Here is a 26,350-nt window from a genome sequence, read left to right as displayed (position 1 = left end):
CTCAGCATGAATAAAAGGTTCCTTCTTCTGAGATGTAGGGCAATCTTCCGAGATCAATCTAAACTCGTAAATCTCTGTACCTTTTTCTTCTCTGTTCTTTCCCTCGATTTCTTTTTTGTTTTATCTTGTTTCTGTTCACGCGCTCACAACAAATCGAGTTCGATTTTAGTTCAGAGTTTGAGTTTCAAGTAAAATCTAGTTCGGTTTCAGTTCAGTGTTTAAATTTTTATCAATTTTACTTTTTTACACATATTAAAAAAGATAATTTTTTTCATTAACTTTCTAATTAAACTTATTTTAAAGATATTAAATTTTATTAAATACTAAGAGATATTTTGAATACTCATTTAGAAAATAACAATTAATAATAAGTTATTTTAAAAATAAAATAAAATTAAATAGAGTTATAATAGTTATTTTATCAAGTAAAAAAGGAAAGTGGATAATAATTTTAGAATAATAAGAAAATAAAAATTATAAAACAAATATATAGATATTAAATAATATGTGTAATTAAAATTATACGAACTAAGTAACATGAATATTCAAAATAGATTAATAACTTTTTTAATAAAAGAATTAAAAGTGTAATTTTATAAAAAAAAAAAGATATTCTATAATTTTCAAATAGAATGAGCTAATAATTTTTAAAAAAATTAAGGACTTAATAATAAATTTTATTTTATTTATTGAGAATTAAGGACTTAATAATAAATTTTTTAACGTTTTAAAAATATATTAATTAATTAATTTTAATCGTTAAATATTTTACTATTTAATTTTTATAATTTTAAAAAATTTATTAAATAATTTTTTAATTTTATAAAAAGTTATTAATTAATCAAGTATTTTAAATTTTTTATAATATTTAATCGTTAAAATTAAAAAAAATTAATTAATAAATTTATACCTGAGAGCCCACAGACAAAGAATGTGTGATGATCTGATATTCAATAGAGGTAGAATTAAGGAATGTGTAGGGGTGAGCCTTCGGTCGGTTCGGTTTAAAATCGAACTGAACCGAATAAATCAAAAATTAAAATTTTAGTATTTATAAAAATCGAACCAAACCGATTTTGATCAGAAATTGAATCGAACTGAATTGATCTGATTTGATTCGATTCAGTTCGGTTTGATCGTTTTGATTTTTAATAAATTTTTTATTTTTACACTTTATTTTTAGTATTTTAAAATTTAATTAAAATGTTTTAATCTTAATATGATTTAATTTCTCTATATTATTAAAAAAAATATATTATTATCATTAGTCAGTTCGGTTCGGTTTTTTTTTTTATTTTTTTTTATTAAAATTTAACCGAATCGAAATGAATAAAAAATCAAACTGAATTTTCAAATTAATTTGGTTCGATAAGTTTTTTCGGTTTGAACCGAATACTACTTATCTCTAAGTATGTGTGTGTGAGTTTAGTTTCATTGGCTCCCCTCCCTCTCTTTATTCTTTTCATTTTTTATCGCGACGTATAACTATTATCATATACCCCTATACCTTGTCATTTTCGCACAGAGCATGTACGAACATACGGCCTCCTTTTCCATTATCAAACGACTATTTTATGCTCTTCAATGTCATGCAGATACGATCCTTAACGTTTAGGGTCCGTTGTTCTGCGTATCTGTCACCTCTAATGAGCCGCAACTCTTTCACGTGAACTTATTTCTCGTTTGGTCTAGCCTGTCCGAATAAAATCTGGGCTGCTTGTTAGTGGTCTGGCCTACACATTAAGCTTGGATGGGGTATGGTTTAGCCTTTTAATTTGGGCTCGACTATAGTCCGAATATAAGAACCTAATAATTATCAATACTTTTCAATGTGAACTCGACTTCGACCTGGGTATAAGAATTCAACAATTATCAATATACATGGATGCGTGGTGACCGAAAGGAAGAGCCTTGAGATTTGGTGGTCGTGACAACTAATAATTTAGCATACGATATTTAGTTTTGTTCTTGAAATTCCTAACTTATTTATATTCCTGATAATTAATTAGATCTTTCAATTTAGTTTTGAATTTTAACGATTCACTTTCATACCCTTTGTCTGTTTTAGTCGGTGAATATGTCTAACGTAATAATTCTATTGTTTCGTAAATTTTTTTTTCAAGTAATAATTTTATTTAAATAATGATTATTCTCTTTTTTTTCTCTTTGATGTATTAATTTATAATTTTTTAAGTTATAAATATTTTTTTTAAAATAATGGTGGCGCTAATTTCCTTTTAAAAAAATTATCAAAGATATTATATTTTGTATCGCATTTTGACAATCTTTTAGAAGTGTGTGTTTTAGTCCCTCATGGCCATACATAAAATTGCACAACATTAAAAACAATAAAAAGAGAATGGGGTGAGAGAGGCTCGAACTCTCGACCTCAGGATAACTCAGAAGCTATGAGACCTACGCCCTAGCCAACTGCGCCACCACCCCTTTGTTGTTTTGGAAGTATGTGTTTACTTCCTCACCATTAGTGGCCATATATAATTGCACAAGATTAAAAACAATAAAGAAAATGGGGTGAGAGAGGCTTGAACTCTCGACCTCAGGATAACTCAGGAGCTATGAGACCTACGCGCTAGCCAACTGCGCCACCACCCCTTTGTTGTTGTAGGCTCGCATCTTATAATGTAAACTATCAGGTCTTAAGTTTTGGATAATTTATTAATAAAAGAAGTGAGGCGATTGTTATTTGTTAATAATAATAACAATAGAAATAAAATCTGTACTTTATACCAAATTTTAAATAAATTAATTTTGAACTTTTTAATTCAATTAGCTTTAAAACCTTTTTATTAAAGCTAAAATTCGTTCCAATATCATAAAACATTATTTTCTTAATAATAAATATCATTTTTATTATTTATTAAAAATATTTAATGTTTTCAATTGAAATATAAATTTCAAAGAATTAAAAAATATATCGTATATGTATGTGGAAACTAAGGACAAACTCATAAATTAAAATCAATAATAAAATTCAATTCAATTTAATAATATCAATCAAATAAATTCTTAGAAATTGAAATTTAACCTCGGTTATTCTTTACACTCTTCTTTCTCTAATTTTATTTTAAAAGACCCTTTCTTTTACGGCTAGTGTTAGCTTTCTCCAGTCTTTCTTTCTGAGTAAAGGGAGACCTCCTCCCTCTCTTCTGACTGTGGATTACCCTCCCCATAGTTAGGATAAGATGTATATATGATTTTGCTTCTTTTTTTCTTGCAGTATAGTTTTCCTGATGAGAGTTTTCTATAGATGTATGAGTGATTTCTTAGTATTTGGTTATTTCTTTCTTTTTATTGCAGGTAGCTTGGTCTTTTCACTATTATTTGATACTTTATTATTTCCTTTTCGTCTTTTTTAGCTACGATGGGGTCTTTTAATGGTTGGATTTGAAGCACCTTGAGATCACTAAGCTAATATTGACTGCATGAACAACTGATTTCAAGGCTCTGTTCTAACGAAGGCTTTATCCAGACCCTCCTTCCATTGCCAAAATACTGGTATTGGCTTGGATGTTGTTTCCTTTTACTTTGGCCCTCTTCTGAACTAAGCTTCTGGATCTATATTTTTTAGGCTCCTTCAATCTTCAATAAGTTGTTCAGTCACATTTTCTAGTACTATTGAGGAAGATTTCTTCCATTTTTAGTTTTTCCGTTGACTCATGATTTTTTTGGTTTCTTATGGACGAGGCATGTTCTTAATGTTTGTTTTCCCGGTGCCTAGAGAGTCTTTGCTTCTAAGAAGCATGGTTATATATGGTTGTTGGAGCTCAACAAATGGAGAATCCTCTCTTGGTGCTATTTACTCTCATCAATAGTGGCACTTTCCTTAGAGCTCTATGTTAGGATTGGACTGTAGACTTGGGCTTGTAGCCTTCTTTGGCCTTGTATTAGATGTATTTATTGAGCCTTAGGCTTTATTTTTTCTTTTTATTTTGTACTTTTAAAACATTTTTCAAGTTTGTATCTTCTAGATTATAATTTATAATAATTTTATCCTTTTTCTGTATCGCTATCTTTTAAAAAAGAAAAATTTAATTAAAATAATGAACTAAAAATGAACATTACTCAAGAACACAAAATCTAAATTAAGAACATAAAGCATGATAATCGAGTAAACCCAAAATCAACCGTTGAAATCCAGTAATTCATTCATCACAAATAAAAAAACAACTTCACAATCCTAATTAGATTCTTAGAAGTAATGGTGGCCATCATCCATAAAAGACCCAAAGCAACCGATGATGATACACACTTTATAAAGACCTATAAACCAACAAAAATAACTGATTTGATTCTTTAATTCTCACAGGCTCAAAGGAGCCGATAAAAATACACAAACCAATAAAGACTTTTAAAATTGGTAAAATTCTAACAATCCATTGAAACAACACCAATAATACTTTTAGATCTCATATTAATATACTCGAGGAGGAGGAGGAGGATAGATCATTACAGACCCATACAAATAGATGGTTATTATATGTGAAAAAATTTTTCATACATTTAACTGTATACATTTATTTAATATAATCTTAATACGTAATTTATAATTAAAAGAAATTTTATTTAAAATCTAGTGAAATTCATATGAAATTATATTTTTCCATTTATTTGAGGTATAAATCAACTTATACACTCCAAATATATTCAATAATTTTACATTATATCAAATAAATTTTTATTTATTTTGAGCAATCTAGGATGTTTTGAGATTTGTTCTTTGAAGCAAAGATTTTGGTTATGTAAAAGATCTTCAAAATTCATCATTAATTTTGAAGATTTTGGATTAAGTTTGTCTTCTAATTTTATTAAAATTATTTAATAATTTTAAATTTTAAAAATATAATATAATTTATTATTAAAAAGTAAAAAAAATATTATTTTATTTTTTAAAAAATAGATATATTTTAGAAAGTTATGATTTTATTTAATGAAAATTTTAAAATGATTTGTAGCCTTATAAAATTATGTATAAGTATTTAATGTAACCAAAACTTTAAAACGTTTAAAAATTTTATAGAAATTATAGATACCGGTTTGTATAGGATAATAATAATTTTCAAAATCTAAATTGCAATTCGCTCTATTCATTTTGATAGCCCTCTACTGAGCGGCTCTTGCATGATGTGTCTAAAGCCCATATAGTAAAAAACAAGTCGACTGAGGCCTTTTTCAAGCCCAACATCAATAATTTTTTTTCTCTTAAAAAAAAATTAACATGATTATGTGGAATTTTTAATTTGGGTCTTCGAATTCTCTTTTCCCAATTAGAGGTGAGCATTCAGTCGGTTCGATTTAAAATCAAATCGAACTGAATAAATTAAAAATCGAAATTTTAGTGTTTATGAAAATTGAATCGAACCGATTTTGATCAAAAACCAAATCGAACCGGTCTGATTCGGTTCGATTTGATTTGGTTTGATCGATTTTAATTTTTAATAATTATTTTATTTTTTACACTTTATTTTTAATATTTTAAAATTTAATTAAAATATTTTAATTTTAATATGATTTAATTTCTCTATATTATTCAAAAAACATATTATTATCACTAATCAGTTCGGTTCGATTTTTTTGATTTTTTCTGATTAAAACCGAACTGAACCAAAATAATTAAAATTTCTAAAATTAAAAATCAAACCGAACTGAAATGTATAAAAACCGAACTAAATTTTCAAATTGATTCGATTCGATTGATTTTTTCAGTTTAAACCGAATACTGTTCACCCATATTTTTAACTATCAAAAAATAAAATTTAATTTTTTAAAAATAAATTATTTATGTAAAGTTAACTAACCTTTTTTCAACTTTATATATATAAAAATATTATATTAGCACGTGTAGACTTGAATTATTTTTTCCCCATCCTACTATAGACCTTATTTGATTTTAATTGAATTTAACATAAAGAATGAAAATTAATTCATGAATGGAATGTTGAACATGTTAATATTTCAACACAATAAGTTTCTTATAATCACCTTTTATAAAGAAAATATTTAATTCTAAGATATCAAAAATGTTTTCAATATATGATTTTTTTTAAAAAAAATCAATATATAAATAATTTTGAATATTTTAATTTGTGTACTAATTTAAATATATTAATTGAAATGGAAATTTTATAATTTTATAATTTTATAATGATTAAAATGTATAGTCAATTGACAAATAACAAAAAATGAAGGTTTCTAATTGTGAAGATATAAAATTAAAATATGTTTAAAGGAAAAAAAAAAAAAAGCTATACATCAATGTTAAATAATAATATTTTGAAAAGATGAAATATTTTAAAATCTAAAAGATTCATTTTTGATAGAGATTAAATAACAAATTTTAATAAAATTCATTAAAAATAATAATAAAAACAAGAGCCGCGGAAGGCAGATGGTGCGTGTGCAGTCCAGGTGTTTGAAGAGTGAACCACCGAGAGAGAGAGACTGCGGAATGAAGAGCTACGTGTCCGTACATAAGATGGGCCACGTATCATGAAGACTATCATAAGTAACAACAGCTCAGTGCTTATTTAACCATCTTCCACTTTCCCGCTTCAAATTCCATCTGATATCATCCTGACCTTCAGCTTACGTTAGTCACCCAAACATATTAAATTATAATTTTTTTTTAAAAAAATATAATCATAATTAAAAACCCCAAATTTGAAGATTATACTGTAATTTTTATTCTCCGATTCTTTTAAATTTTTATATAATTTAACAATATAGTTTATATAGGTTGTGTTTTGAATCTTGAAATTTAGACGGGTGGATCATTGATTTTGCGGACATGGCAATAAGTAATTTATAAACAAGCCTGTTTTCATAAAACTGAATGAAAAAATTATATGATTGACTTTAAGTAATTTAAAATTAAAATTTAGTATTATATTTTTTATTTAATAAATAACAATTTTATTTATTTATTTCAGTAATTATGTGAACCATATTCTTTTAAATAAATGACTATATTATTTAAGATTTATAGTATTTGTAAGAGAAAATTAAAAAAAAATGAAAATACATGAAGGCTATTTAGGCTATTAATTTAATGGAGAACAAAATAAAAGTCAAAGAGCAGAAATGGACAAAAAAAGAAAGAATAAGAAAAGAAAGGTCAACGGAGAGGTCTTTTAGGTGAAATAAAATGGGCCCAAAGAGGCTTTTGGAGCCAGTTGGACGTGTCCCACTCTTCTTTTGTCAGTTTCTCTCCATATAGCTGCACGCCAGCCCATTTGCCCTCTTTCCAACTTCTTTTTCCTTTTTTTTTTTTTAATTTATTTTTTAGTCTATATTATCCCAAAATAATATGACTAATTTAAATCAAGCAGTACAGACCTATAGATTTTATTCGTTAATAAATTTAAAATTAATATTTAATATTTAATTCAATTAAAATATTAATATTTAATTACTGAAATAATAAATTATAAAAAAATTATTTTTTATAAAATTTAATTAATCATTATTTAAATAACTATTTATTAAAATAATTAATAATTAATATTATTAAATTAAATAATAAAAACACTCATTTCTAAACTTTAAAAATATTTCATATTTAAAATTTAAACTAAAACTATATATTAAAAAAATTATCCTATTTTATCTTAGATGTTAGATTTCTTTTAGATATTTAAATATCCTAAATTTTAAATAATCTTATATATAATTGGAGAACACCTATTGGAAAATACCCCTTTGGTTAATAATTTAAATCAAAATTAAATATATAAAAAATTATTTGTACGAGTATTTATAGAAAAAGGAAAAAGAAAAAGAAAAAGCAAAACCCTAAGGAGATAGAGTGGGACCCAAGGAATTATGTGGGGTAGTTGGCTGAGTCAGTGAGCATGATTCCCTTAATATGGGCCTGATTGAAATGACATGATGAAGGGTTCGCAACCATCATGATGGAAAAGATGGTTCCCTTTTGATTAGGCTCCCCACCATCTTGTCCTCACTCGACGCATGTGTGTCCCAATGTATATAATTCCATCTTGGAAATTTTATAGTTATTTTGTAGTAAGAGTGAATCAGAGAGGTTCATAATTTTATCAACCGTTAAAAGAAGTGAATATCACGCTCCAATAATAGAAATTAAATTATTATATACTCAAAAAGATAAAAGGGTATTTATTATAAAGATAAAATTAAAGAAAAAGGATTTAAAACCCTAAAGAAATCTATAAGATTGATAAATACTGAATTATTAATTAGTGATTCATACTAATAAACTTGTTGTGATTAGGAGGCAAATCTTTAAAGTTTCAAAGTATGGAGTAATTGATGGTAACAAATGAATGAATCCACTTTCATTATTAGCTAATTATGTGGGAAAAAAAGGAGAGCCATCAAAATTTCAATAATTTTGAAATCTTTTTTTTTTATTAAAATAAAAATCATGCATTGATAATTAATGAAAAAAAGTTTTTGGGTCACTCCAAAATTATTGTACCTTTTCGATCAGTAATTATTATGAGATTTTTTAATTACATGATGAAAATAATTAAAAATGTTGTGTGTGGTTTTAAATATAATTTTAATATTAATGTTAAAGTTCTATTAGATAAAAAATCTAAATATTTTCATTTAAAAAAAATTAAATATTTAATATATTTTATATTTATATTTTAATTTAAAATTTTAAACAATAAAATTAACTTTTTCATATTTATCTCAATTTTAATAATTTATTTTAATTAATTTTAATTAAAAAATTTGTAATTTATGTGCCGTAAATTTATTTTTCAAAAATATTTTTTAAATAAAAAAAATTCAAACGTTTACGTTAATTTATATTTATATTTTAAATTTTAAATAACAAAATTAAATTTTTTTAATTTATTACAATTATAATGAAGAGTACTAAATTAAATATAAAAATATTAATGATAAATTATAATATAGTTTTTAAATTTTTACATTAATAAATATATAGTCCTTTAATTTAAATTTTATATTAAATATATTTATTTTATATTTATCATACGTAATTTTAAATAAATATTTATTACAAATAAATTTTTCAATATATAAAATATCACATATAAATATTATATATTAAAGTATTTTATTGAAAGTTTATATTCATCATTATTATGTATATATTTTTAATTTATGAAAAATTATAATTTATATTAATAATATTAAATATAATAAAATATTATATATTTTAGTATGTAAAATCATTCCTTTATAATTTTTATAAAAATTTAGAAACGTTAACCACTTTTTTATAAATTATTTGAGATATTTAATATTTTTATTTTTTTCATTTATATAAAAATAAATTTATAAGGTATATTAATATATTTGTTGATAGAATAAAAAATAGTATTTCATATAATAACATTAAATGAAATAAAATATTATATATTTTATAATATAATTTTTTATATTTTAAATTTTTTATTAAACTATAATATGTGATTGATAGAATAAAAAATAGTATTTCATATAATAACAATAAATGAAATAAAATATTATATATTTTATAATATAATTTTTTATATTTTAAATTTTTTATTAAACTATAATATGTGAAGAAGGAGAAGTAAATAATGAAATTAATAAAAAAGTTGAAATAAAAATATATATTTTAAGATTATTTTATTAATTAAATGAAACTTTAAAGATCATGTTATAATTTTTTTATAACTTTTCTTATTCAATTTAGTATTCTTGATTATAATTGTTATAAATTGAAAAAGATTTAATTTTTATTTGAAGATTATATTATAATTTTTTTAATAACTTTTCTTATTCAATTTAATACTTTTAATTATAATTATGACAAATTGAAAAAGTTTTAATTTTATCATTTAAAATTTAAAATTTAAAATTTTGGATATAAATATGAATTATAGTAAATATTTAAATTTTTTTATCTAATCAGGTTTTTAAAAATAATTTTATGTAGCATGATATGTGTACAGGGGCGGAGGGACGGTACGGCAAGGGGGGCACGTGCCGTACCGGCGACCGGAAAATGCGCCGCTTGTGGTTGCCACCGCAATTTCCACCGGAAAGTAACGTATAGCAGCAGCAGCAGCCGGCCTGATCAGTCGACTGTGATGGAAATGATGGAATATGTGGATGTGGGTAGTAGGTTGCCGGGAGAAAGAAGCAGTGGAAAGACGAAGAGATTCAGGACAAAGTTTACGGCGGAGCAGAAGGAGAAGATGTTGGGATTTGCAGAGAAGTTAGGGTAGAAGTTGCAGAGGAAAGATGAAGAAGATGAAGTAGAGAGATTTTGTAGAGGAGTTGGAATTAATAGACAAGTTTTTAAAGTTTGGATGCATAATCATAAGAATTCTTCTTCTTCTACTACTTCTACTACTGGAAATGCTTCTTCCCTTACTACTCAGTAAGAGATTGGATTCCTTTGCTTCTTTTTCTCTCTCTATTATCAGTGTATTTTTTTTTATAATTTTACTCTATAACTTTTTGTTTATTGATTTAATTTTAAAATTTTCATATTAGATAACAATAGAGTTTTAAAAAATTAACTTATGAATTAAATCAATAAAAATATTTTTTTTTTCAAAGATTGAAATACTCTTATTTGTTAAGAAAGACGTAGACTAACTAAATATTTTTAAAAATAAAGAGATTAAATAATTAATTTCAAAAGATCAAATATTGATAATTTTTCATATATTTATATTTCCAGCTATAATTAAGTAAACTTGAGTATTTCATATATTATATTAAATTAAATTTGAGTATGAGAAATAAAATTTGATTAATTGAGTTATAATATTAAAGTTAAAACCTATAATTTTGTAAATAAAATTATAAAAAAAAATTTTTGAATGAAATGAGATGGTAATTGATGTTATTTCAATGGAAATGGATAAATATTTCACTGAGCCAAATACAGAGCTACTTAGATGTGTGATGTGTTTGGATCCTTCAAATTCTTTTGCAAATTTTGATATGTCCGCTTATTGTAAATTTTGATCCAATGTTATTGCGACCACTAAAAATTCGTCGATCAAATTCTTGTTAGATGTATAAATAATAAATTTATTTTGTTCGGTGAAAAATATTGAATTTATTATCTATAAAATTATATTGGATCTATTGTGTTAGATAAATATATTAAATTATTTGGAAAATGTCCATATTTTAGGGATGTTTTGCTAAAATTTCGGTAAATTATTAATGTCGCGCTAAGTCAATGGTGCCCTACCAAAGGAATCTCCTGGCTCCGCCACTGTATGTGTACTACAAATTTTTTTTATCAAAATTGATTACGATAAATAGTTAAAATTGAGACAAATATGAAATAATTGACTTTATTATCTAAAATTTTAAAATTACGATATAAATGTAAAAAGTGATAAATATTTGGATTTTTTTTATAATAGTAGTAATGTTAGTTACTTTCTATTTCATTTTTATTTATCTCTTAAAATTTTTACATAATTGAATGATAAATTAAAATTAAGAAATAAGTATTCGGTTGGTCTGATTTAAAATCAAATTAAATTTTAAATTGAATAAATTAAAAATTAAAATTTTAGTATTTATAAAAATTAAATTGAATGCAGAAATCAAACTAAATTAAATTAGTTTGATTAGATTTGATTCGATTTGATTTGATGAATTAGACTTTTTAATAGATTTTTTATTTTTTATACATTAATTTTAGTATTTTAAAATTTAATTGAAATATTTTAATATTAATTATAGTCTAATCTCTTTATATTATTAAAAATAATATACTATTATCATTAATCGATTTGATTTGATTTTTTTATTTTTTTTATTAAAATCGAACGAAAATAACTGAAATTTTTAAAATTAAAAATCAAGCTGAAATAAATAAAAAACTAAACGAAATTTCTGAATTAATTTGGTATCAATTTTTTTATATTTGAACCGAATACTCTCACCTAATTAAAATACTTGATTATAACAAAATACTCATTAATTTAACTAAATTATCTTTTATCTCTCCTAATTATTTAGATTTGTTGCAGTAATCTTCCAATAAAAAAAATTGTGTAATTAAGTGAAATAAAAATAGATGTGAGATGATAAATTTTAGGAAAATTATAGAAATATAATTATTGTTTTTAATAGAAATAAGAGTAAAATTAATAAATAGAAAAATTTAAATATTTTTTTTATAAAAAATTAATAGATGAAAATTAATCAAAGGTAATTGATTTTGGAGATTATGAAGAGGGCAAATGCTTTACATGGAAACTTTCTGAGAGTTTAAGACAATAAGTGGCAGACAAATGTGGACTTCATGAAAATCACCTCTGACCCACTGAGCCAGACAGTTAACAATGTGAAGATTTTAAGCAAGCAGCATCAGCAGCAAAGATTAAAAGGGATTTACTATTAACCCTTCATTTTCTGATTGGCTCACTAATTAATCACATTATTAGTTGCTTTGAAAAAGCCTCCCATGTCAAAGTGGTGAAAATTATTTAATATTTTAACGTTAAGAAAAAAAAAATTCTACCATTTGTCATGGGTGAATTCTAGTGTTTAATTACATCCAAAAAAAACTTGAATTAATAAAAATTAAATATGTTAGAAAGAAATAATCACACTATGTCAGAATATTTGGTGATAAGAAATTTTAATGAAATTCTACTGGCAGGAAAGAAGTCAGAACGCAATGAGAGGCCATTGAGCTATATTGATACCTTTTACAATGCTTTAACTCTTTATGGCTGCATGATATTAGGCATATGGCTTATCCTTACACTTGGGATAATGTACGGCAAGGTAGAGATTTTAGGGAGTGATATTCTGAAATTCAGAGAATAGGATTTATAGTGCAATTGTAAACTTAGATGGAGAGGAAGAAATTCCTCTCTCTTTATTCCTTTCCCTTTGTCTGCTAGTGACGCCTAACGGTTTTTCTGCTACAGTGCTATCTGTTTCTGTCGTTTAGACCCGTATGTACGGAAGCGTCAGAGTTTCTCTCCACGCCAAACGGCCGTTTAATTCCCCCGGCACGCATGCGGGCAGGACTGCGAAGTGATTGGACCTGCTGTCCTTCTTCATATCACGTCACCAGGCTGGACTCCTTCCTACTGGACTTGGACTTGTGAGTGACCCGGCCTGCTTCGCGTGTCTGGATTAGGGCTGAAGGCGTTGGACCGGTCTGCCGGGATAGACTTCGGGAGCTTTGGGCTTGATTCATTTTTTTGAGTTTGACCTTTTTCCGGGTGGTTGCGGCCCAACGGTCATTAGGGAGAGACTAAGAAAAATATATGTTCATATGAGCACTTTTTAGCCATTGATAATATATGAAGATGAGTGAAAGTTTTTTTTTTTTTTAAATATACCTATTTCATGCATAAATAGTGGCTATAAAGTTAATGTTCATATAAGTATATGCCTTTCTTAGTCTCACCTGAGACTTTATAGAAGAGTGCCTAGATAGAGTAGTAGTGCCTATGAGTTAAAAAGTTTTGTTCTATAATGCATCCCTATCACTTATTCTGCATTCAAGCTCTGATCGTTTACATGTTGCTCTAAGCTTGGATGGTCCTGCTTCTATGGTGTGTGGAGGTCACAAGCTTTTTTCATTCAAGGTGATGTGATTGAGAGATCACCTTGTATGGACATTGTTCATTTTACAATCTCCTCCCAATATAGAATTAATTCTATTTCACAGTTTTTTTTATAAATAAATATATTATTAAGAAAGAAACTAGAAAAAATTTAGCATGGAGATCAAACTGCACCCGATCATCAGACCTCCCATTACACCCATCCTAAGATCTAACATGCGGAAAACCTGGCAAAAGTGCAGTGGGTGGGGGTGCTAAGGAACTCGCAAGGCCATATTAAATGCATGTTCTCTTGTCCAATTAGGATAATGGAGTCCAATGAAACTGAATTGTTGGCTACCAACAAAGCATTAGAAATATCAGTATCTAGACTTTGGTGAAAAATGCAGAATCAGCTCTATGGAAGTTATCAAGAGTTGTTAGTAATATTTTGCTTCATCTTCAATCATTGCCTTTGGTTGTTTGAACCCATATCCCAAGGGACGCAAACTCTCTAGCCGACTTTCTAGCAAAGCAGGGTATAAGCAGATATGAAGATTTTGTAGTTTTCCTTTGATCTCAGTTTTTAGTCACTTGGTTCTCTCAGTCAGTTTTTACTGCTTATCTTGTTTGAAATTTTTGTTTATTAAATTGAAGAGAAAGAATTAAGATGAGAAACATTCGGTTAAAAGAATAATTTTAGTTTCTATTAGTTGATCATAGATATAAAATAATCTCAATTTAATTATTGATAAACAAGTTATAAATATCGAAAACGCTTCTGATATCCAATCATTTATTAAATTTTAAACTAATTAAGAGATTCTTGAACAACCGTAGGAGATACTCCTATGATTTAATCCAATTATTGCATTATAAATTAAAAAGACCTAATTTTAACTAACAAATGTGAGATACTCAGTTCATTTAAGTTAGATTATACTATTCCTTAGAAAGACTTTACGCAACTTAATTCACTACTTATTTCAGTTTAACTAAACAATTACGGATTTAATTAACCTGAATAGTAATATATTATTCTATTAATTGAGCAATGAATCCTTAATATAATAACCAATAGAATAATAGTAAGCAATAAATACAAAAATAATATAAATACTAAGAATAATTGAGGAAACAATAGAATCACATAAATCTTACTATCAATTGAACTGAAATTTTAATTATCCTTGAACTGAAAAGAAGAAACTTAGCCACACATATTCACAGTTAAGAATGGGAGATGAAAGATGAGAGAGATGTCAAGTACATTAGAATCTCCTCTTTTTATAGTGCTAAGAGTCCTGATTTAGCCTAGATACAAGTAGCTAAAATCAAAGTTAAGTACATCTTGGCAGATGTGAGTTATCTATTTATTTCTTGGATTTTAAAGCTGGACTCTGCTCGTCAAGTTTGTTATGCCCATAACGTAGTCCATAACACAGCTCGTCTGGAAATTAGTGTTCAAGTATGACTCTGTTCCTTATCCTTCTATGAATTTGGTTGTGATCACGTTTGATCTCAGAATGTAGAATTCAAATTGAATTTTTCTCTTATTATTCTCAAATAATACCAAGATAATAAAATTTAAACGAATCAATTTGTTTTAAACGAAATTAAACTCAATATCTAAATATTTTAGAATTTTAAAACTATATTATTGTGCATATTATCAATTCCCCAACATTTAGATCTGACTTATCCTCAAGTATGTACTCATTAATCCGAAAAGACTTACAAAAGCTACCCATAATCAATGGCTCACAAAATTAACTTAACTTACTTCAAGCAACCAACATACCACAGTAAAATCTCATCAATATATACAAATCATAAAAGAAATACCAACATAATTTTCAAACCTGAAATGCAACAAACTCATTCTTAATATGTGATCATGTAATTAAGTTCAATCAAATTCTTAAGTTAGTGCATAAAGAAACATATACCCAACCAACCAAGAAAGTCTCTTAAAGTTATAATTTTTACCAAGGAACTCTAGGAATCCAATTTTTATTTATTTTATATATATTTTTTTATTTTTATAGTCTTGGTTTGAGATTTTTTTGGCTCTTATGAGGGTATACTCTCCAAACACTGGTTTCCTCCATTCACAAGAGACATTTCTTGCTTAAGAGGAATGGGCCCGAACCACCTAAATCAATCGGTGATGGTAAACCATATCATTAGTAGTATGTTTGGAACTATTGATGGCCCCTACGGGGTATAATTCTCTCAATCACTAGCTTTTTCCATCCACAAGAGACATCCCTCGCTTAAAGGGAACAAATGTCATACCATTTGAACCAATCATTGTTGGTAAACCATTCAATATTATTAACAAATCTTTATCAATATTATCAACTCATAAAGAAGAATGCTAGAATCTCCTAATGATTTGCATAAAAAGATAAGAGAATGTTATTTGTGCTAACTACTTAAAATAATTTAATTTAACTCTGAAAGTCATCATTTAAAAAAAAAAAAAAACAAACCAAACATAACAAAAAAAATAATTAAAACTAAAAATAAATGAACAACATGTATATGGATAGACTCTCCCCCACACTTGGATCACAATGTCCTCAATGTGATAAAAAAATACAAGACAACCAAAGCAGGTATATGTTCAGTTTTCCCCCACACTTGGATCACAATAAAAAGCAAGAAGAGAGTTTAGAATATGATCCGGAAGGATGTCATATCCTCCTACTATCGCTGCCGGTGTTGAGAACGAATTGTAGCCTGCATGTCACTGACGTTATTCACTAGGAGTGCTAGATGAGTATCAACACGCTCCAAGGTATTTTTGAAGCGACTCTCCATCTGATTAATTTTGGTATTGAGGGCTTGAAAAGCTTGCTGGCATCAAATGGAGGATTAGCCATGGATGGGGCAGGGGCAATAGGAGCCATGTGTACAACACCTCCTCTTTTGAACACTCGATCGGGTCGTGGGACGATAAGACCTGGAGGACAAATAGAAAACCCAACACCATTTTTACATAGTAGACCCATTTGATCGAGACTCATTAAATCTAAAGGTGACATGTCACAAGCTTTATGCAAATTATTATTTATTAAGTTAATTAATCTTTCATGTAAAGCAATATGGGTGACTAGAATTAAAGGTCTGCGATGACTAACAACAGTGCGTATTTGTGAAGCAATAAGACAATCCAAATTGACTCTTTTACCCTCAGTCATGCACCAAAGAAAAAATAATTCAATCTTAGATAGGATCCCAAGAGAATCCTTCCTTCCTAAGAAAGAATATGCAAGCAGACGATACAAATAAACCAGTGCAGGTGAATGTAAATATGAATCACTAGATTTTGCAGGATTAAAAGATTCCGATGGTTGGTGTGTGAGTAGTTCATGTACTGCCAGTGGGTTAAAGGCATCGCATATGTCAGGTATGCATTCAAATAGGCTTCTGAGTGTGCGGATTCATCATCAATTAACCCAAGTGCCCTATTAAACTCAGTGAGTGAATATGCAAATCTTTGACCCAATAATCTAAATTTAACAACCCCAGCTGTATTTAATGTGCAACCAGTTAGCAAATCAATAGAGAATGTGGAATAAAATTTCCAAATAAATTCATACTAGATTGGACAGTTAATGGCAAAAAAGTTATCCCAACCAATATTTGCAATCAACACATTCACATTTAAATGTAATTCATGTACAGTAGGATCGTGTAGGATTTTTTCTTGTACAATAGAAAGAGTTGAAACTAAGGCATACCTTGCTTTGTCTTTTGCATTTATAAAATGAAAGTTACCATTTAATGCCCCTCCCAAGGTGTGTTCGTGTACCAGCAAAATAAGCATTTACCATGACGGGGTTATCGACTGGAGAGGCAGGAGACTGATCTTCTAAAGAAGTAAAGGTGGAGTGATGCAACCCATAAAAAATATACTCACCGCCAATGGTGGCTCAGGAGGATAAATCGGTGGAGGGGGAGACTGTTGTGGTGGTCATAGGAGGAGGTTGTTGACGCCAAGCAGTGCGAGTAGGTGGCTCATCGCCAACATCAGCTGCTGCGATGGCTTCACGTGAGGGACCTGCGATGAGAATTACAGGGCGATCCAATGAGGCGTGAGCAGCGGCGATGTGGAGACGACACGATTCTGTGCGTCGGCCGTGGCCAATTGAGGGGAATACGATCTCGCAACGAGAAGGACGTCATGATCCGGTGAGACGCAAGCAGCTTCGCGTGCATCGGCCATGGCTAGCAATAGCAATGGAGGGGTAGCGGCGGTGGTTGCTGGTGCTGACGGGTTGCAACCAGTGAAGGTATAAGCTCGCCGGCCGTCAATGGTGGAGGCGGATTGTCTTTTGGGAGCCATAGGTTCTTTGCTGCTGTATGAGTGTAATACCCGGCTAGACTCCGGTATCGGAATTCCTACCGTCTGGTGGAATCTCGGATGTCGAAAACCTCTAGAAGGGTAAAAATCATGTTTTTATGAAATGTTTTAATGTATTTTATGGTTTTAAGTGAGAAAGAAACTGAATTTTGAATGGAAAAGACCATGGAGGCATTTCCCGGTTCGGCCGCCGAACATGGGATAGTTTAGGGGGTCAAGTTAGGCTTCCGAAAGTGGCCCAGGTTCGGCCGCCGAACTTGCATGAGTTTTGGAGGCACTTTAGGCTTCCGAAGGTGGTATGGCCAGCCCCTATAAAAGGACCCATGGCAAAAAACGGGCGAGCTTTCTCCCCTATCTTCGGCCAACGGTGAGTCTATGCTCTCCCGATGTTGATTTTGATGATTTTCCTCAAATCCTTCAAGTGTTAACCAGTGTTTACTTTGTTTTTTAAGATTTATGAGCTTAGAACAAGTTTTTGGAGTTTGGAGACCCAAGGAGCTAGATCTCTCCCATCTCCAAGTTTAGATCGCCTCCCCTCTCGATCTTCAAGAGGTAAGAGTAGATCCTTAACTCATTTCATGTTTTAAACAAGTTTCATGAGATTTGTGGGGTAGAAATGCATGTTTAGGTTAATGTTGAGTTTGTGGTTAATGTATGCCATTTTGAGTTGTTTTGTGTTTGTGTTGGGGTTTAGGTTAGTTTGAGACCCCTATATGCTTGTTGGTTTGAGTTTGCATGTTGTAGAATAGCTAAATGTGAGATTGGAAGGTTTAGGAGGCAAATGTGCATTGTTTGGCTGAGTTCTGCCACTTTGGAAGAACTCAGGTTTGGTAGCCGAAGGGACTTTCGGCCGCCGAACCTGCCTGTGGAGGCAAGCCTTTGGCTGCCGAACCCTGCCCCCGAAAGTGGACTTTCGGCCCTGGAAGGAAGTTTCGGCCGCCGAAGGTGCCGCCGAACATGCATGAGCTTCAGATCTGGAAGCAAACTTCGGCCGCCGAAAGTGCCGCCGAAGGTGCATGACTTTCGGCTCTGGAGGGACTTTCGGCTGCCGAACCTGCCACCGAAAGTGCCCTGTTCAGCCTTCCTTTGCATGATTTCTATGATTGTTTTAAGGTGTTTTAGGGAGTTTTTGGGGAATAGTTTAGAGTCATGTTCATGTATGTTTGGTCCCTCATTTGAGTCCACCTGTGTAGGTTCGGACCCGAGGAACCGAGGACCCCAGCAGTGAGTTAGCTGCTTCAGTGTCTTTCAGAGCTAGCCTGAGGTGAGTAGAATGACTCTTTATGTTTCAAAGTAAATAATGAAAGTTTTAGCATGATTCACGCATCATGAATGCCAAGAGATATATTAGGGTGCTTGCATTAGAATTCACGAATATGTTGCATTGCATATTATGTTGTTGATGTGGATGAATGTTGGATGATCCTTTAGCCTGCACTATGATATGATATGATATGAGATAGTGATGATACGGTATGAAAGACCAGTGAGGCCCATTCTACGCCCCTGGCACTATGTAAGAGAAATACCAGTGAGGCCCATTCTACGCCCCTGGCATATTGGAATGTTATGTTATGTTAATGTAAGAGAAAGACCAGTGAGGCCCATTCTACGCCCCTGGCACTATTGGAATGTGTAGAGGGCTATTGGTGACAAGTTCATCCTTGATGTGATTTGTCTGTGATGTGATGCATTCCATGATAGCATATGTTTTAAATATTTTTATTATTCTGCTCACTGGGCTCTAGTAGCTCACCCCATTCCCTTAATCCCCCAGGTTTGCAGGTGCAGGCTAGTCCAGGAGGTCAGCAGGAATAGAAGTGTTTTATATAATAGTTAGTTGTGGACATGAGAATATTGTGATGTAATGTATTGAATAGTCATGTAATGTTAAGAATTGTATTGAAGATAGAATTGTGCTTGGCCCTAGTGTATGTTAATCCCTTTTTGGTACATGATCTCTCTTTAATGAAATGTTTAATGATGTTTATGTAAACCAAGCTTATTGTATGATATGTTACCCCATTGGAGCATTTGATGAGGGCTCCAGTGTGGGGTTTATGATTATGAGTTGTGCATGCACAGGGTAAGCTTGGTGAATGAAAGAAAAGTTTAAATTTTTATGTAATGGTATGGTCATGTATGGGAATTAACAGGTATACAGGATAAATGTAAGGCTTGCTACGGGTCCCGGCGACCTTATGTCGATCTGGATCCTAGCGCCGGTAGCGGTTCGATTTCCAGGTCATTACAATGAGAGAGAAGACAAAATGGGAGTTAGGTTTAGAAAGAGTAAAAATAAAGAGTAAAAAGGAAAGAAAAAAAATTAACCCTAATACCACCTCCTATACCCAAAACACACTGTTTTGTAAGAAAAAATATAAAACCACAGACCTGTAAATTACTTAAGGTAAAATGCTCAAACCTGTAAAACACTTACTACAAGAGAAGATGACTGAGGATAAAAAAATTGAATGAGACCAAATAAAGATAAAAAAAGGGGACATTCTTGTTACCTGTCATAGGGTTGGTTATGGGCATAACCAAGAACATAAACATACCTCTGTAATTTTTTTTTAATTATTATTTTAATATTTTTTAATAAAATAATTAAAATTTAGCTAGAGAATGGCAGGAGTAGTTCTAATTTATAGTTGTAGCTAGACTTTATTTGAATATCATGGCTATCAGATATTTGGTATTGGATCATTGAAAGTAATCTCCTTAATTGGTTCCACCTTGAACCCTTTATAAAATGGCTTGAGAAATACTTGTTGAAATGGTAATTTCAAACTGTATGAAGTGCGATTCTCATTTATAAATGGAGGTGGTTGACCGGACAGTAATTTATGTTCCACTTTTATTTCTTGCACAATAGAAGGTAAAAATTTAGTATGAATATTAGTTGATTGCTCAATAGAAGCAATATGATGTAATGGTTTATTTGCTTTTAATTCATATACCAATTCTTTTAAACAATCAAAATTTTTCTTTATATTCATTGAGCTGGATTCTTCAAAATTCTCACAAAATTTAGTATTCAACTCATATCCATATTCCAATTTAAGCACTTGCTGAACTAGAGGTTTACCGACATCTATTCTACACACATTAGAAATATTACTAAGGTATTTTTCATTATCATAAATATTAAATTTAATGACTTTCCCATCAAACTCCATGGTGAGTGTGCCATCATAAACATTTATTTTCGTTCTAGCAGTAGATAAAAAGGGTCTCCCTAACAAAATATCAAAAGAATCTGAGGATTTATTATCCTCCATAGGAACCACATAAAAATCAGCAGGAAATATAAAATTATCTACTTGCACTAAAACATCTTCTAACACACCATTAGGATAAATAATAGAGTAGTCAGCCAATTGAATCACTACACCCATTTCTTTTAATGAACAAATATTTAAAGATTGAAAAACTGATAATGGCATGATATTTATTGATTCACCTAAATCACATATTTTTTTTTCTCACACCAACATTATCAATTTTAATAGGAATAGAAAACATACCTTGGTCCTTGCATTTAGTAGGAAGTTTTATTTGAAACACGGCAGAAATATTTTTATCCATACAAACCTTTTGGTAATCTACTAGCTTTTTCTTTTTTGTGCATAATTCCTTTAAGAATTTTTCACAGCGAGGTACCTGTTTAATTGTATCAAGCAATGTTATATTTATCTCTACTTTGTGAAATCTCTTAAGGATCTCCTTCTCTTCTTTCTCTTTCTTTGATTTGGCTAGCTTTTCTGGAAATGGAGGTTTAATTATCCAAGTATCAAGTTCAGTAGATGCAGGTGTTGGAGTTGATTTATTATCTGATTTAGGTACTGTACTTTCAGTCTCTAAATCTGCATTTTCATTGTGCCCACAACTTATCTCACAAGGATTTTGTAGCAACTCTTTTTTATTTCTCAATGTAACAACACTTACATTCTCTTTGGGGTTGACTATGGTCTGAGAGGGTAGTTTATCTTGATTTTTCAGTTTGTTCATTAATATTGCCAATTGACTTATTTGTGTTTTCAAGTTGCAAATACTCGTTCGGGTCTCTTGTTGAAATTGTTGAGTCTTCCGTTGAAATTGTTGTGTGTTAGTTGTCAAAATTTTAACAATATCTTCCAAGGATATACCTGAATTGGATGAAAATGCTGGTGGTTGCTGAGGTTGTTGAGGATTTTGGGAACAGGTCGGCGTTGCTCCATAGTTGAAATTTGAATGATCTCCTCATCCTTAATTATAAGTGTTCAAGCAAACATCATATTATTTTTGAGAAGGATCATAAAATTCACCCATTACATTTACTTGCTGTTGCAAGTTTCTTATAGCAATACCTTGTACCAAAGTGGTCAAATGTGAAAGTTGTGATGCAAGAAAAGAAAAAAAAGGTTCATAACACCTTAGATTTGGATACATCACGTTGCCACAATACATCCCTATAAGCAAATCTAAGATTTAGTTGCAAGATTAAATAAAGTCATTCAAAAGAATTAATAAACAGCTTTAAAACCAATCCCCAACAACGGCACCAAAATTTGATGGGCGTCGAAACCACCAAAAATAAATTTGTACTTAAAAATAAAATTTGTGATAATGGTAAACAGGGTCGATCCCACAGGCTGGTAAGTAAATTAATTATATTGAATAAACAAAAATAAAATAAATAAAATAAAATGGGAGGAGGTTTTGAATGTAGAGAAATAAATAAAATCAATTCAAAGAAAGAAGTAATTAAATTGAAGAGAAAGAATTAAAATGAGAAACATTCAGTTAAAGGAATAATTTTAGTTTCAGTTTTTGTTGGTTGATTATAAATATAAAATAATCTCAATTTAATTATTGATAAACCAGTTATAGATATCGAAGACGCTTCTGGTATCCAATCCTTTCTTAGATTTTAAACTAGTTAAGAGACGTTTGTTAACTAGTTCTAACTCTTGGACAACTGTAGGAGATGCTCCTAGGATTTAATCCAATTATTGCATTAAGAATTAAAAGGACCTGATTCTAACTAACAAACGCGAGACGCTCGGTTCATTTAAGTTAGATTATACTATTCCTTAGGAAGGTCTTACGCAATCTAATCCACTACTTATTTCAGTTTAACTAAATAATTACGGATTTAATTATTATGGATTTAATTAACCTGAATAGCAATATATCATTCTATCAATTGAGCAATGACGCCTTAATGCAACAATCAATAAAATTATAGTAAGCAATAAACACAGGAATAATATAAATACCAAAAATAATTGAGGAAATAAAGAATCATATAAATCTCACAACCAATTGAACTGAAACTTTAATTATTCTTGAACTGAAAAGAAGAAACTTAGCCACACATGTTCATGACTAAGAATGAGAGATGAAATATGAGAGGAGATGTCAGATACATCAGAATGTCCTCTTTTTATAGTGCTAAGAGTCCTAATTTAGTATAAATACAAGTAGCTAAAATCAAAGTTGAGTACATCTTGGCAGATGAGAGTTATCTATTTGTTTCTCGAATTTTGAAGCTGGACACTGTCCGTCAAGTTTGTTATGCCCATAATGTAGTCCATAACACAGCTCATTTGGAAATTAGAGTTCAAGTATGACTATGTTCCTTATCCTTCTATGAATTTAGTTGTGACCATGTTTGATCTCAGAATGTAGAGTCCAAATTGAATTTTCTCTTGTTATTCTCCAATCCTACCAAGATAAAAAAAATTTAAATGAATCAACCTGTTTTAAACGAAATTAAACTCAATATCTAAGTATTTAGAATATTAAAACTACATAACTGTACATATTATCAGTATACATATATCCTTTTTATGAAATGGAGGTATATATATGTTCGATCATAAAATGTGTCTCACTTGCCTTTCATTACATAATTCATATATTATAAATTCATTTAATATTTAGGAGTAAATAGATCATCTAATATTGAGCATGTACCAACACATAGAGATATGCATGAAAGAAATAACTTCGAGTTCTTGAGAAATACACCTAAAATACAAATATGATGTATGAAGATGTTTTATTATGCTTGAATAATTATAATTTAAAAGGTTTTAGTTCTAATTGTCTCTTGCAACCTATCAAACATTTTTTACAAATAACTAGACTGACTCACTATGATTCTCTCAATTATTAAATAGTGGACTTTAATAAAAGAAAAAACCTTTTAAGTATTACATCACTAGAAACTTTTCTTAAACTAACCCAAATAAAAATATTGTAATACCCGGCTAGACTCCAGTGTCGGAATTCCAACTTTCCAACGGAATCTCCGTTGGAAACCGAAATCTCAGATACCGGAACCTCTAGAAGGGTAAAATATGTTTTTACAAAATGATTTTCATGGTTTTATTGTTTGGTTTTGAGTTAAAGTTTTAAAAAATAAAAGAAAAGGAGTTTGAGGGAAAACACCAGGTTCGGCCGCCGAAAGTGGTGCTGCTGCGGGAGCTCTCCTTTTGGCCCGAAGGTTGTCTGGCCAGCCACCTATAAGAGGCCCTCAGCCCGAAAATGAGAGAGTTTTCTCTCTCCATTTTCAGGCAAGGTGAGTCTCCGCCACCCCTTGATGATCTTGTGTTTTATCTTCAAATCTCTCGAGATTTTTATGAGTTTTTATCTTGTTTCTGAAGATTTGAAGCTTAATCCAAGATTTTAGAGTTTGGAGACCGTTTCTCCCCATCTCCAAGTTTGGGTCGCATCTACCCTTGATCTTCAAGAGATAAGTATAGATCCTTGCTTTTTTCTATGTTTTAAGTAAGTTTTAACAAGGGGTAAGGGTTAAAAATGCATGATATGGCTAGATCTAAGGTTATAGGCTTTGAGTTAGATTGTTGATGAATGTATGCTTATGTGATGTTTTTGTTGTTGTTGTTGGGGCTTAAGTTAGTTTTTATACCCATTATGCATGTTGGAGTGAGTATGCATGTTGTAGGAAGTTGGGTGTGAGGATTTGAGAGTTTTGGGGCTGAAATGCTTAGGGCGGAATCGGGTTTTGCCATTCTAGAGAATCCAGGTTCGGCAGCCGAAGCAAGATTCGGTCGCCGAACCTACCTGTGGAGGCAGTCTTTGGCAGCCTAACCTGCCCTCGAAAGAATGGACTTTCGGATCTGGAAGGGAGTTTTTGCCGCCAAACCTGCCCCCGAAAGTGCTTGACTTTTGGATCTGTAGGGACTTTCGGATCTATAGGGACCTTCGGATGTCGAACCTACCGCCGAAAGTCCCCTGCCCAGCTTTCCTTTGCTTGTTTTGTGTGCATGTTTTATGATGTTTAAGGGGTTTTTGGAGAGTTGTTTAGAGTCTTGATAGAGTTATGTTTGGTCCCTCATTTGAGTCCACTTGTGTAGGTTTGGACCCGAGAGACCGTAGAAGCCAGCAGTGAGTCAGCTGCTCCATTGTCAGTAAAGCGTCAGCCAGAGGTGAGTAGAACTGAAATATAATTTAAGGCAACTAAACTTTTAAGCATGTTCATGCATCATGAATGCCATGTTATGTACTAGGTTGTTTTGCATTAGAATCCACGAATATGATGCATTGCATAATTTATTGTTAATGTGGATGGATGTTGGATGACCCACTAGCCCTCGAGCAGGTTATGATATGATACGGATACGGAAGACCAGGGCTGCCCATTCTACGCCCCTGGCATATTTGGATATGTTATGTTATGTTTAAGCGAAAGTCCTGAGGAGCTCCGTCGAGGGCCGAGCACATTGGATATGTAGAGGGTTATTGGTGACAAGTCCATCCTTGGTGTGTATTGTTTGTGTTGTGATGCATTTCATGAGAGCACATGTTTATTAAACTGTTTTTACTGTTCTGCTCACTAGGCTTTTGTAGCTTATTTCTTTCCCCTAACCCTAGATTTGCAGGGTCAAGAATAGCTCGAGAGGTTGGCTAGAGGCTGGTATAGGATCATGTAATAGATTAGTAGTGGACATGTAGTATGTAATGGATTATATTTGTGCTTTGCCCTAGTTTATGCTTGTTTATCCCAATGAACATGTTTTTATGTAAAAGTTTTTATGATGAGTTAAGTTAAACCAAGCTTGATGTATGTGATGATGACCATACTAGAGCATTTGATGAGGGCTCTAGTGTGGGTTTTATGTATACAGTTTATGATGAATGCACAGGTCGAGCTTGATATATGAAAAGTTTAAAATTTTTATGAAAATGTATGTTCATGTATGGGATTTTTTATCAGGTACACAGGATGCATAGTAGGCTTGCTACGGGTTCCGGCGACCTTAAGTTGATCTGAATCCTAGCGCCAGTAGCGGTCCGGTTTTCGGGTCGTTACAAATATATTAAGGAAAAACATACTTGGAAACAAGCAAATGTAATGACCCGAAAATCGGACCGCTACCGGCGCTAGGATCCGGATCGGCTTAAGGCCGCCAAGACCCGTAGC

The 26,350-nt window shown here is 30.5% G+C and overlaps 2 protein-coding genes and 2 non-coding genes across 4 annotated transcripts; 1 reads left to right on the top strand and 3 right to left on the bottom strand.

The window, feature by feature from the left end:
- Positions 1–2,360: 2,360 nt before the first annotated feature.
- Positions 2,361–2,445, bottom strand: TRNAM-CAU. Its single transcript is given in 2 exon segments — positions 2,361–2,396; positions 2,408–2,445. It is a non-coding gene; the product is annotated as a tRNA-Met (tRNA).
- An 83-nt stretch (positions 2,446–2,528) lies between these two features.
- On the bottom strand, positions 2,529–2,613 carry TRNAM-CAU. The gene is given in 2 exon segments: positions 2,529–2,564; positions 2,576–2,613. It is a non-coding gene; the product is annotated as a tRNA-Met (tRNA).
- Positions 2,614–9,938: 7,325 nt separating this feature from the next.
- LOC110629248 (zinc-finger homeodomain protein 2-like) lies at positions 9,939–12,788 on the top strand. Its single transcript, XM_021776162.1, has 2 exons — positions 9,939–10,225; positions 12,728–12,788. Exons 1-2 carry the CDS (start codon positions 9,939–9,941, stop codon positions 12,786–12,788), a joined length of 348 nt encoding a protein of 115 aa, XP_021631854.1.
- A 7,812-nt stretch (positions 12,789–20,600) lies between these two features.
- Positions 20,601–21,927, bottom strand: LOC110629246. Its single transcript, XM_021776161.1, has 2 exons — positions 21,444–21,927; positions 20,601–21,316 (listed from the first exon to the last, which is right to left on the bottom strand). The coding sequence occupies exons 1-2, from the start codon at positions 21,925–21,927 to the stop codon at positions 20,601–20,603; spliced, it is 1,200 nt and encodes a 399-aa protein (XP_021631853.1).
- Between the last annotated feature and the right edge of the window lie 4,423 nt (positions 21,928–26,350).

The sequence above is a fragment of the Manihot esculenta genome, chromosome 13 (genome assembly GCF_001659605.2).
Source record: "Manihot esculenta cultivar AM560-2 chromosome 13, M.esculenta_v8, whole genome shotgun sequence".
NCBI classification, from domain to species: Eukaryota; Viridiplantae; Streptophyta; class Magnoliopsida; order Malpighiales; family Euphorbiaceae; genus Manihot; species Manihot esculenta.
The sequence above is the reverse complement of the archived record's forward strand: the minus strand, read 5'-3'. Positions and strand labels throughout refer to the sequence as shown.

Excerpts from the sequence above, each read along its gene's own strand:
- LOC110629246 (XM_021776161.1), bottom strand. The coding sequence starts at position 21,927 with ATGAACAAACTGAAAAATCAAGATAAACTACCCTCTCAGACCATAGTC. Across the intron at positions 21,317-21,443 it reads TACTAAATGCAAGGACCAAG|AAATGGGTGTAGTGATTCAA; the intron begins GTATGTTTTCTA and ends GTTCATTAAAAG.
- LOC110629248 (XM_021776162.1), top strand. The coding sequence starts at position 9,939 with ATGATATGTGTACAGGGGCGGAGGGACGGTACGGCAAGGGGGGCACGT. Across the intron at positions 10,226-12,727 it reads GGATTTGCAGAGAAGTTAGG|GCATATGGCTTATCCTTACA; the intron begins GTAGAAGTTGCA and ends GCATGATATTAG.